Source organism: Ranitomeya imitator, chromosome 3 (assembly GCF_032444005.1).
Source record: "Ranitomeya imitator isolate aRanImi1 chromosome 3, aRanImi1.pri, whole genome shotgun sequence".
Taxonomy (NCBI): domain Eukaryota; kingdom Metazoa; phylum Chordata; class Amphibia; order Anura; family Dendrobatidae; genus Ranitomeya; species Ranitomeya imitator.
The window spans coordinates 112,562,361-112,575,953 of record NC_091284.1 but is presented as its reverse complement, the minus strand read 5'-3'; the positions used below and the strand labels follow the sequence as shown (position 1 = coordinate 112,575,953).

General features: G+C 47.3%; 1 protein-coding gene across 2 annotated transcripts in view; it reads left to right on the top strand.

Annotated features, from left to right (window-relative positions):
• The first annotated feature begins 751 nt into the window (after positions 1-751).
• The window catches only part of SGSM2 (small G protein signaling modulator 2), a 464,929-nt gene continuing 452,087 nt past the window's right edge, over positions 752-13,593 (top strand). For both annotated transcript variants that reach the window (XM_069761288.1, XM_069761289.1), the window contains exon 1: positions 752-1,010. In XM_069761288.1, coding sequence (XP_069617389.1) covers positions 954-1,010 — 57 coding nt within the window. In that variant the 5' untranslated portion in view covers positions 752-953. The remainder of the gene's footprint in view (positions 1,011-13,593) is intronic.

The window sequence follows — 13,593 nt, the reverse complement described above, 5'->3', positions numbered from 1 at the left end:
TTGCGTGAAATACGGCCGAGTCTCGCAGGTTAAAACCTGGCTTTGCCGCCGGCACTCCAGAGCGGAGCGTGCGGCCGCACAGCAATACATGGAGCCGCACGCTCCGCTCTGGAGTGCCGGCGGCAGAGCCGATTTTTAACCTGCGATACTTGGCCGTATTTCAGGCAAGTGAGGAGCCCAAAATCAGAGGAAAAGTATAATGGAAATACGTCACTTCTGTATTTAGCTCCCACTCCTGGTTTTGGCTTACAAATACTGAGGTAAAATACTGAACGAATACTGAACGTGTGAAGAAAAAATTAGTGCCTAATTTGGGCCTTAGCTTCATATTGGAAACCTTTCCTGTGACAGAATATTAGATTTTCTGCCCCCATGACCAGCACACAGCTGTGAGACCCTCCATGTTTACATTACATTCAGACAATACTGTGTTCGGTCACATTGTAGCTCGGATTTAGCAGCCTTTATTGTGTGTGTATACTATGTATATAAGAGCAGCACATAAGCACTGAGGAATAATGTGCGAGCCTCTGGCTACGTAATGCCTCCATTATCACACGGCCCCTCCTGTGAGGTGAGGGCGTCTCGCCTCACAATGGTTACAACGCCTCCTTCTCCCGCCTTTTTTATTGGCTGGTTGTCATGGAGACGGGGGAGACGCGTTTTCCCTAGTACTTGATAGCTTCCTATTACAGGGGGCGTGGTTACGGAGAAGAGGGGATGGGCGGCAGTTCTCGTGACGTCACGACCAGGTCTGAAGAATGACAGCATCAGCAGCATCAGCAGCAGTAGGGGGAGCATCAGCGAGAAGAGCTCAACATCACCCGCTGCTCGGTCCCGCACACCGGGGCTCCCTCCAATCCTTCCTGCAGGCGGACGCGCGGTGCTGCCGAGAGACAGCCGCCGAGGATAAAGCCTCAGCTCCCCATTAACCTCGCACCTGTTCCTGCACCATGAGCTGCTCGGATGACAGCACCAAAGAGAAGCTGCTATGGAACGTCAAGAAAGAGGTAGATGGAGCGGTGTGCACACGTGTGCGGCTGCACATACATGACACATGACACTGATCACATGTGTGCCCTGACACCCATCATAGTGTGCCCTGACACCCATCATAGTGTGCCCTGACACCCATCATAGTGTGCCCCGACACCCATCATAGTGTGCCCCGACATCCATCATAGTGTGCCCCGACACCCATCATAGTGTGCCCCGACACCCATCATAGTGTGCCCCGACATCCATCATAGTGTGCCCAGACACCGATCATAGTGTGCCCTGACACCCATCATAGTGTGCCCTGACACCCATCATAGTGTGCCCTGACACCCATCATAGTGTGCCCTGACACCCATCATAGTGTGCCCTGACACCCATCATAGTGTGCCCCGACACCCATCATAGTGTGCCCCGACACCCATCATAGTGTGCCCCGACATCCATCATAGTGTGCCCAGACACCGATCATAGTGTGCCCTGACACCCATCATAGTGTGCCCTGACACTCATCATAGTGTGCCCTGACACCCATCATAGTGTGCCCTGACACCCATCATAGTGTGCCCTGACACCCATCATAGTGTGCCCTGACACCCATCATAGTGTGCCCCGACACCCATCATAGTGTGCCCCGACACCCATCATAGTGTGCCCCGACACCCATCATAGTGTGCCCCGACATCCATCATAGTGTGCCCCGACACCGATCATAGTGTGCCCCGACACCCATCATAGTGTGCCCCGACACCCATCATAGTGTGCCCCGACACCCATCATAGTGTGCCCCGACACCCATCATAGTGTGCCCCGACACCCATCATAGTGTGCCCCGACACCCATCATAGTGTGCCCCGACACCCATCATAGTGTGCCCCGACACCCATCATAGTGTGCCCTGACACCCATCATAGTGTGCCCCGACACCCATCATAGTGTGCCCCGACACCCATCATAGTGTGCCCCGACACCCATCATAGTGTGCCCCGACACCCATCATAGTGTGCCCCGACATCCATCATAGTGTGCCCCGACACCGATCATAGTGTGCCCCGACACCCATCATAGTGTGCCCCGACACCCATCATAGTGTGCCCCGACACCCATCATAGTGTGCCCCGACATCCATCATAGTGTGCCCTGACACCCATCATAGTGTGCCCCGACACCCATCATAGTGTGCCCCGACACCCATCATAGTGTGCCCCGACACCCATCATAGTGTGCCCCGACACCCATCATAGTGTGCCCCGACACCCATCATAGTGTGCCCCGACACCCATCATAGTGTGCCCCGACACCCATCATAGTGTTCCCCGACACCCATCATAGTGTGCCCTGACACCCATCATAGTGTGCCCTGACACCGATCACATGTGTGCCCTGACACCGATCACATGTGTGCCCTGACACCCATCATAGTGTGCCCTGACACCGATCACATGTGTGCCCTGATACCCAGCATAGTGTGCCCCGACACCCATCATAGTGTGCCCTGACACCGATCACACGTGTGCCCTGATACCCATCATAGTGTGCCCCGACACCGATCACACGTGTGCCCTGATACCCATCATAGTGTGCCCCGACACCCATCACACGTGTGCCCTGATATCCATCATAGTGTGCCCTGATACCCATCATACTGTGCCCCGACACCCATCACACGTGTGCCCTGACACCCATCATAGTGTGCCCTGATACCCATCATAGTGTGCCCCGACACCCATCATAGTGTGCCCTGACATCCATCATAGTGTGCCCTGACACCCATCATAGTGTGCCCCGACACCCATCACACGTGTGCCCTGATACCCATCATAGTGTGCCCCGACACCGATCACACGCGTGCCCTGATACCCATCACACGTGTGCCCTGATACCCATCATAGTGTGCCCTGACACCCATCATAGTGTGCCCTGATACCCATAGTAGTGTGCCCTGATACCCATCATAGTGTGCCCTGACACCCATCATAGTGTGCCCTGACACCCATCATAGTGTGCCCTGACACCCATCATAGTGTGCCCTGACACCCATCATAGTGTGCCCTGATACCCATAGTAGTGTGCCCTGACACCCATCATAGTGTGCCCTGACACCGATCACACGTGTGCCCTGACACCCATCATAGTGTGCCCTGACACCCATCATAGTGTGCCCTGATACCCATAGTAGTGTGCCCTGATACCCATCATAGTGTGCCATGACACCCATCATAGTGTGCCCTGACACCCATCATAGTGTGCCCTGACACCCATCATAGTGTGCCCTGACACCCATCATAGTGTGCCCTGATACCCATCACACGTGTGCCCTGATACCCATCATAGTGTGCCCTGACACCCATCATAGTGTGCCCTGATACCCATAGTAGTGTGCCCTGATACCCATCATAGTGTGCCCTGACACCCATCATAGTGTGCCCTGACACCCATCATTGTGTGCCCTGATACCCATCACACGTGTGCCCTGACACCCATCATAGTGTGCCCTGACACCCATCATAGTGTGCCCTGATACCCATCATAGTGTGCCCTGACACCCATCATAGTGTGCCCTGACACCCATCATAGTGTACCCTGATACCCATCACACGTGTGCCCTGATACCCATCATAGTGTGCCCTGACACCCATCATAGTGTGCCCTGACACCCATCATAGTGTACCCTGATACCCATCACACGTGTGCCCTGATACCCATCATAGTGTGCCCTGACACCCATCATAGTGTGCCCTGACACCCATCATAGTGTGCCCTGACACGGATCACACCTGTGCCCTGACACCGATCACACGTGTGCCCTGACACCGATCACACATGTGCCGACACTGACAGGTGGGGAATGCAGCTATCCTCTGCTCCTGTCAGTACTGCCAGGTCCTCCCAGATCATGGATGTGCGGGTCTCATACTGCATGTGCCCCATCCCACAGCCATATAGAAGGGCTGCCATGGTGCCCGCACTGGTGGGGATTCTGCCATCATGGTCAGAGGAAATCATGGAAAACCTGTAGCTCCTTGTAACAATTCCTAAAATGACCTCAGAGACCACGTGCTCATGTCTTGTATATTGTATGGCGGATTGCGATCTGTGTGTGGCGCCCCCCAGTGCCAGCGCAGTCTGATCCAGTTGACTTTTGGCTGCTGTACATATACTGTATATATACAGTACAGACAAAAAGTTTGGACACACCTTCTCATTTAAAGATTTTTCTATATTTTCATGACTATGAAAATTGTACATTCACACTGGAGGCATCAAAACTATGAATTAACACATGTGGAATTACGTAGATACTTAACAAAAAAGTGTGAAACAACTGAAAATATGTCTTATATTCTAGGTTCTTCAAAGTAGCCACCTTTTACTTTGATGACTGCTTTGCACACTCTTGGCATTCTCTTGATGAGCTTCAAGAGGTAGTCACCGGGAATGGTTTTCAGTTCACAGGTGTGCCCTGTCAGGTCAGCTAAAGTAAAGAAAAACGAGTGGCCATGATTACGTTAAGAAATGAAGGTCAGTCAGTCCGAAAAATTGGGAAAACTTTGAAAGTGTCCCCAGGTGCAGTGGCAAAAATCATCAAGCCCACAAAGAAACTGGCTCACATGAGGACCGCCCCTGGAAAGGAAGACCAAGAGTCACCTCTGCTTCTGAGGATAGGTTTATCCGAGTCACCAGCCTCAGAAATCGCAGGTTAACAGCAGCTCATATTAGAGACCAGGTCAATGTCACACAGAGTTCTAGCAGCAGACACATCTCTACAACAACTGTTAAGAGAAGACTTTGTGCAGCAGGCCTTCATGGTAAAATAGCTGCTAGGAAACCACTGCTAAGGACAGGCAACAAGCAGAAGAGACTTGTTTGGGCTAAAGAACACAAGGAATGGACATTAGACCAGTGGAAATCTGTGCTGTGGTCTGATGAGTCCAAAGTTGAGATCTTTGGTTCCATCCACCGTGTCTTTGTGCGATTCAGAAAAGGTGAACGGATGGACTCTACATGCCTAGTTCCCACCGTGGAGCATGGAGGAGGAGGTGTGATGGTGTGGGGGTGCTTTGCTGGTGACACTGTTGGGGATTTATTCAAAATTGAAGGCATACTGAACCAGCACGGCTACCACAGCATCTTGCAGCGTCATGTCCGGTTTGCATTTAGTTGGACCATCATTTAATTTTCAACAGGACAATGACCCCAAACACACCTCCAGGCTGTGTAAGGGCTATTTGACCAAGAAGGAGAGTGATGGGGTGCTACGCCAGATGACCTGGTCTCCACAGTCACCAGACCTGAACCCAATCGAGATGGTTTGGGGTGAGGTGGACCGCAGAGTGAAGGCAAAATGGCCAACAAGCACTAAACATCTCTGGGAACTCCTTCAAGATTGTTGGAAGACCATTCCCGGTGACTACCTCTTAAAGCTCATCAAGAGAATGCCAAGAGTGTGCAAAGCAGTCATCAAAGCAAAAGGTGGCTACTTTGAAGAACCTAGAATATAAGACACAATTTCAGTTGTTTCACACTTTTTAGTTAAGTATATAATTCCACATGTGTTAATTCATAGTCTGAATGTACAATTTTCATAGTCATGAAAATACAGAAAAATCTTTAAATGAGAAGGTGTGTCCAAACTTTTGGTCTGTACGAGAGAGAGAGAGAGAGAGATACATGTATCTGTGGGTGTATATATATATATATATATATATGTATACACTTACCCACAGATACATGTAATATATACCTGCATATCCATGCATATACTTATATACTGTATGTACTATCCATATGTCAGATTGAAAACGATCCCCGTGTCAGCTGCTGTTATCTTTGGCGGCAGTCGCTCTATTCAATGTATAGCGGCCGCTGACAAGTTTTGCACATCAGCCCACATTCCAACATTGGTTGAAATTTACTAAGCAAAATACACCAAAATTCTGTGGCGTACATACCTGCAGATTTATTATATGTTTTAGACACTTTCACAAATCAGTATTGTTTGGAAATTTGTCTTGAAAAAGTGTCTATTAGGAGTCATAAAGTGCACCAAATTTAGTAATGGGAAGCATTGTTATTTTGGTGCAAAATATTGAGGCAGGTTAAAGGGAATCTGCATTGCTGCTTGCTGTCATTTTGATGAAATCGCTACTTTATCTGCTGTAGATCTAGCAGTTCTCTGAATGCTGAGCTCTGTATAACCCTTCCCCTACCAGTGATTGACAGCCCTGTGGATATGCACAGTATACACAGAAAGCTGCCAATCAGTGGCGGGGGATGGATTATACAAGGCTCATGAATCCGCTTGTCTACCTGGCTGCAGGTTTACCAGTCCTCTAGTGATCATCTCCTGCTGATAACACTGTGATTGTATAAACACTACACTAAGCAGGTCCAGTAACTGACTCATCACTGGAATCAGGGCCTCTGTCACTTTAAACCAGCCTGAAGGTGGACGTGCTGCACTGTGTTAAATTTGCAGCTTCAACCTGTCTGGTCTAGTCTTGTGTGGACTGAATGTAGCACAGTAATTATAAACCTCTCCCATCACCTTTACAAATAGGAGCAGGTCTAAGGAATTTCCCCCTAATAGAATTTATTTCAACCTGATATGTCATAGGTTGGAGTCCTAGCGGCCTTTTATTACTTTTAGTTTTAACAGCTTGTTGTATAGGAAACCAGCCACTGCTGCAGTCAGAAGTGGCTGAATATGTGCAATTCTTACAAGCTCTTTTCTAATGAGCTTGTAAACACTGCTCTGAAGCTGGCCGGGATTGATAAAGCGCTCGGTTATCACTTGATCCTGGCCAGCTTTCCTATTATTCTGTTTCAAAGGCAAAGCTGCCTCATATAGCCACATCGAGAGCACATCATTCAAACCACTGGCACAACAATGCTACAGACCTGAACTGTCAATCAAACAGTTGCACCCACCCCCAGCAGTCAGTAAATGTGATGCCCAACTTAGGACTCACCCTTTAAAGCAAACCCCCTTTGATCTAAAGCTACTATGTAGCAGGTCTGATATCACTGGTTATTTCTATTTGGTGAGCATTTCTACAGTCACTTATATCGGTTGCTTAGATTTTAATGTTAGTATTTGCTTATTTCTAATGCTCAATGGGTGAAATGTTTCTTATATTTTGTATTTTGCTCTTTTTATTTATTTTACATCTTTATAAGTATCTAATGTATAATAACGATCACTCCTATGCATCATGTGTCATCTATATATTCTATACTTTGTATAATTCACAACATTCTAGCGAAACGCTTCTTGGGAATGGACGGTCCCTGGTTTCCCACGTCGTACTACTTTACTACTTGTCTGCTGTTCCGTTATTTAATGTTTCATTTTGGCTACGTTTATTGTGCCGCCTATATACTGCTGCGATCGCGGGCTGGCGTCTCTGATCAGCCCATTTATAGGGGTCTCTTCATATTCTACCTCCCAATACTTCAGCTTCTCTTACCCTGGATCCACTTGACGTCTCCTTTTACTTTAAACTATGATACTTTGCGTTTTTTGTTTTTTTGTTGGTTTATGTGGCATGTTTCTGGGTATGTTGATTGTGCAAGGTACTTTTTTTTTTCTTCAATGAAAACTGTTAATTTTTATTGAAAGTTTTAAAAACAAACATTGAGGTAACAGTTCAAGTAATAAAAATTACAAACTTTTGGTTGTAAAGAAAATGCCCAATGTGTGTCCAAGAGGTAGAGAGATCCTACTTAGTGGGAAAGGGTTCTTACAGTGGCATGTAAAAGTTTGGGCACCCCTGGTCAAAACTACTGTTATTGTCAACAGTTAAGCAAGTTGAAGATGAAATGATCTCTAAAAGGCCTAAAGTTAAAGATGACACATTTACTCTGTATTTTAGGGAAAAAAATCTTTAAATTTTTTACATTTAAAAAAAATTGGGCCAATGAAAAAGTTAGGGCACCCTGCATGGTTAGAACATGGTAACACCCCCTTTTTCAAAGTATCACAGCTTGTAAATGCTTTTTTTGTAGCCAGACAAGAGTTTTTCAGTTCTTGTTTGAGGGATTTTCATCCATTCTTTCTTGAAAAATTATTCCATTCTGTGAGATTCCTGGGTCGTCTTACATGCACTGCTATTTTGAGGTCTATACACAGATTTTCAATGATGTTCAGACCAGGAGACTGTGAGGGCCAATGTAAAACCTTCAGCTTGCACCTTTTGAAGTAGTCTATTGTGGTTTTGATGTGTGTCTTGGATCATTATCCACTTGTAGAAGCCATCCTTTTTTCAACTTCAGCTTTTTTACAAATGGTGTTATGTTTGCATCAAGAATTTGTTGAAATTTCATTGAATTTATTCTTCCCTCTACCTGTGAAATGTTGCTCATGCTAATGGCTGCAACACAACCCCAAAGCATGATTGATCCCCCCCTTCATGCTTAATGGTTGTCAAGATGTTTTTTTCCTGAAATTATGTGCCCCCTTTTTGTCCACAAATACCTTTGATCATTGTTCTATTTTAACCTTACAGGTCCACAGGGCTTGTTTCCAAAATGCATCAGGTTTATTTAGATGTTCTTTTGCATAGTTCTGACTCTGGATTTTATGGTGAGGATGCAGGAGAGGTTTTCTTCTGATGACTCATCCATGAAGGCCAATTTTGTGCAGGTGTATCTTCACAATATCACTGAAATTGTTCACTGCTCCTATTTACTGCCATTTCTTAATTACATTTTGAACTGAGGAAAGGGCTAGTTGAAAACGGTTATCTTCTTATAGCCTTCTCCTGCTTTGTGGGCCTCTACCATTTTCATTTTCAGAGTGCTAGGCAGCTGCTTAGAGGAACTCATGGCTGCTGTTTTTTTGGAACAAGGTTAGAGGAGCCTGGGCGTTTATAAAGCTGAGTAATTTGCATCACTTGGCCTTTCCTAATGATGATAGTGAACAAGCCATAACCCTAACAAGCTAATTAAGGTTTGAAACCTTGGTCAAAGTTATCTGAGCACACAAATCTCCAAGGGTGCATAAACTTTTGCATCTGCCCATTTTCCTTTTTGTCGTTTTTAAAATGTAAAACAATACAATTTCTTTTTTGCCTAAAATACAAAGTAAATGCGTCATCTTTAACTTTAGGGCTTTTAGAGATCATTTCATCTTCAACTTACGTACCGTATATACTCGTGTATAAGCCGAGTTTTTCAGCACATATTTTTGTGCTGAAGATGCCCCCTCGGCTTATACACGAGTCACGGTACAGAAAGCCAGAGGGGGAGGGGGCCAGAGTTTTGCAGCGGGTGACAGGAACCGGGGGCATCCAGCACACGTCATACTCACTTACCTGCGTGCCCTCAATGCTGGCACTGCATCTCGTTCCGGCCGCTGGCCCCGGCCTCCAGCTCTTCCTGTGCTCAGCGGTCTCGTGGCACCGCTCATTAAGGTAATGAATATGGACAGGTCTCCACTCCCATAGGCGTGGAGTGCATGTTCATTACTTTAATGAGCGGTAACACGTGACCGCTGAGCACAGGAAGAGCTGCAGGCAGGCGCCGACAGCCGGAACGAAATGCAGTGCCAGCACCCAGGGCGCGCAGGTAGGTGAGTTGTATGTTTTTTTTTTTCAATAGGAAACTTGCACACAGGGATAGGGGATAAGGAGTCATGCATACAGGGACAGAACGGGGGAGGCATGCATACAATGACAGGGACGGGGGAGACATGCAGACAGGGACAGAACGGGGGAGTCATGCATACAGGGACAGAACGGGGGAGGCATGCGTACAGGGACAGAACGGGGGAGGCATGCAGACAGGGACAGAACAGGGGAGGCATGCAGACAGGGACAGAACAGGGGAGGCATGCAGACATGGACAGAACAGGGGAGGCATGCAGACAGGGACAGAACAGGGGAGGCATGCAGACATGGACAGAACAGGGGAGGCATGCAGACAGGGACAGAACAGGGGGGGCATGCAGACAGGGACAGGGGAGACATGCAAACAAGGACAGAACGGGGGAGGCATGCAGACAGGGACAGAACAGGGGAGGCATGCAGACAGGGACAGAACAGGGGAGGCATGCAGACAGGGACAGAACAGGGGAGGCATGCTGACAGGGACAAGGGAGACATGCAGACAGGGACAGAACGGGGGAGGCATGCAGACAGGGACAGAACGGGGGAGGCATGCTGACAGGGACAAGGGAGACATGCAGACAGGGACAGAACGGGGGAGGCATGCAGACAGGGACAGAACGGGGGAGGCATGCAGACAGGGACAGAACGGGGGAGGCATGCAGACAGGGACAGGGAGGCATGCAGACAGGGACAGGGAGGCATGCAGACAGGGACAGAACGGGGGAGGCATGCAGACAGGGACAGAACAGGGGAGGCATGCAGACAGGGACAGAACAGGGGAGGCATGCAGACAGGGACAGAACAGGGGAGGCATGCAGACAGGGACAGAACAGGGGAGGCATGCTGACAGGGACAAGGGAGACATGCAGACAGGGACAGAACGGGGGAGGCATGCTGACAGGGACAAGGGAGACATGCAGACAGGGACAGAACGGGGGAGGCATGCAGACAGGGACAGAACGGGGGAGGCATGCAGACAGGGACAGGGAGGCATGCAGACAGGGACAGAACAGGGGAGGCATGCAGACAGGGACAGGACAGGGGAGGCATGCAGACAGGGACAGAACAGGGGAGGCATGCAGACAGGGACAGAACAGGGGAGGCATGCAGACAGGGACAGAACAGGGGAGGCATGCTGACAGGGACAAGGGAGACATGCAGACAGGGACAGAACGGGGGAGGCATGCAGACAGGGACAGAACGGGGGAGGCATGCAGACAGGGACAGGGAGGCATGCAGACAGGGACAGAACAGGGGAGGCATGCAGACAGGGACAGGGAGGCATTCATACCAGGACAGGACAGGGGGAGCCATGCATAGCAGGACAGGGATGAGGGGCCAATGCATACCCGGCTTATACTCGAGTCAATAAGCTTACCCAGTTTTCCGTGGCAAAAGTAGGTGCCTCAGCTTATACTTGGGTTGGCTTATACTCGAGTATATATGGAAACTGTTCACAATAACAATAATTTTGACCAGAGGTTCCCAAACTTTTACATACCACAGTGTGTAGGCTCTTGATTAGAGTTTATTTTTGTATGCTCTCAGTCACAGACCACAATCCACAGAAAATACCTGAAAGACCTTGCTAAACATATGTATCTTAATATTCCCAAGCTCTCATTTCCTTCGTCTTCCTTTCCACTAAGCAGGCCATTGCTTCAACCTGCAAAAAAAAACAGGTTTAGACCTTGTGGAAGTGAAGAAACGGATCTCCTGGCATATGATCAACAAGAACTTATCAGTTATATTATCTGACAAAGTAGATACCCAATTTGGGAAAATCTGGACACCCTTGGTGGGATATAGCAGCCATGCTCCCTGTGCGGGGCACTTTTTGATTCTTTTTCATTTGTCCCCTTAGTCTTTTCACAATTCTTTTCTCTGTGTTGTGTCTTACTATTGTATAATGTGTTGTCATTATGTATGTGATTTGATAAAGTGATTTTCTATTTTTCGATCTACTTTGCATCGTCTAGTAATACGTGTGTCTCTATAAGTTGGCATTGATATATGGATTGTGGCTGTATGTGTAGCATCCATACGTATTATCTTCTGATAATCCACGATATTATATTCATTTGCTGATGGCAGCAGTTACGGTATATGAGATTAGATGGAAGCTGCAAGGAACTCCAATTATGACGTCAGGATGCCATAAACGGCAGCCATCATTCAGCGGCCCGTTATGGGGTTGTTACAGCTTCTGAATGGGGTGATACTAATCAGTGTACATAACAGTTATAGACCTAAGAAGAGTGATCTACAAGCCTCCATAGCTACACTGCAGGGTGTTCTAATGGTCGTACAGTTATAACTTATTTTGACTTGTGTTCTATAAATGTATGTGTCAGCCCCGATCAGAATATTCATTGATTTAGTTAAGACACATTGCCCATTTATTCCATGTTCTCCCGCACGCTCGGCTGGCAGCGCTTCTTGCTGCTTCCTGACATTTGCAGTCACGCAATGAACATCGTGTTTTATTTCAGAAAAGACTTAGTTTGTAGCATCTGAATACAGTTCTCTTATCTACGGGTTAATGTTATTACCGTTCTCACTGGTGGCCAGATGGTGGAAACTGGATGCACTTGCAATTCAAGGATTTTTGTTTTTCTTTCTGGGAATTGTGAAGATTAAATGTAGCTATCCTTGCAATGCCCTGTGCATCGCGCTTTGTTAACAATCTCTTTTTCACTTCCAGGCTGTTGGCAAATTGAGTAGCATAATACAGGGTGGGCGATTTATTTAGATACACCTGGGTGGGCCATGTATATGAATACACCTCAATAAAATGGCAATGGTTGGTGATATCAACTTCCTGTTTGTGGCACATTAGTATAATGGAGGGGGAAAACTTTTCAAGATGGGTGGTGACCATGGCGGCCATTTTGAAGTCAGCCATTTTTTTATGCAACTTTATAAATGGCCCACCCTGGTGTATCCATATAAATGGCCCACCCTGTAGATGCAAATAAAGTAATGTTCAGAACTTTCCTTTCAGTATATGGTGTAACACAGGACACAAAGCAGTAAATAGCAGTGTATTATTCAGGGGCACAACCTGTAGGGTCCAACAATGAATAGCGGGGCTCACATGTGGCCCCTTCATAATCCGCAGATTATTGTCTGGTTCAACTGTTTGATTAACTGAAGGTCTTCTTAACACTAGTCATATCACCACATAGGTCTTCGTAGCGACATTAGTATCAGCATCAGGGTTACTTTTCACCTTTTATTAAAAATGGCCTCTATAATAATGACATAGTCTTTTAAATAATTACATGTAAGGCGCATTTACACATTATGATCCTCACTTCGGTGTACATAATTACTCTTACTTGCTGTATCTTCAGGTAAATTGATATTATTTGATGGGTAATATGATAAGTAGGTAAGGCTACTTTCACGCTAGCGTTTTCTGCAATCCGTCACAATGCGTCGTTTTACAGAAAAAACGCATCCTGCAAAAGTGCTTGCAGGATGCGTTTTTTCCCCATAGACTTGTATTGACGACGCATTTGCGACGGATTGCCACACGTCGCATCCGTCGAGCGACGGATGCGTCGTGCTTCTGCGGACCGTCGGGAGCAAAAAACGCTACATGTAACGTTTTTTGCTCCTGACGGACCGCTTTTTCCAACCACGCATGCGCGGCCGGAACTCCGCCCCCACCTCCCCGCACCTTACAATGGGGCAGCGGATGCGCCGGAGAAATGCATCCACTGCCTCCATTGTGCAATGCGCTAAACGCTAGCGTCGGAATCTCTCCCCGACGCATTGCGACGGGGAGATTCTGACGCTAGTGTGAAAGAAGCCATAGTCTTTAAATAATTACATGTAAGGCGCATTTACACATTATGATCCTCACTTCGGTGTACATAATTACTCTCACCTGCTGTATCTTCAGGTGAATTGATATTATTTGTTGGGTAATATGATAAGTAGGTAATCTGCAAGTGATGTCTTACTCCAAAAAAATAATTTC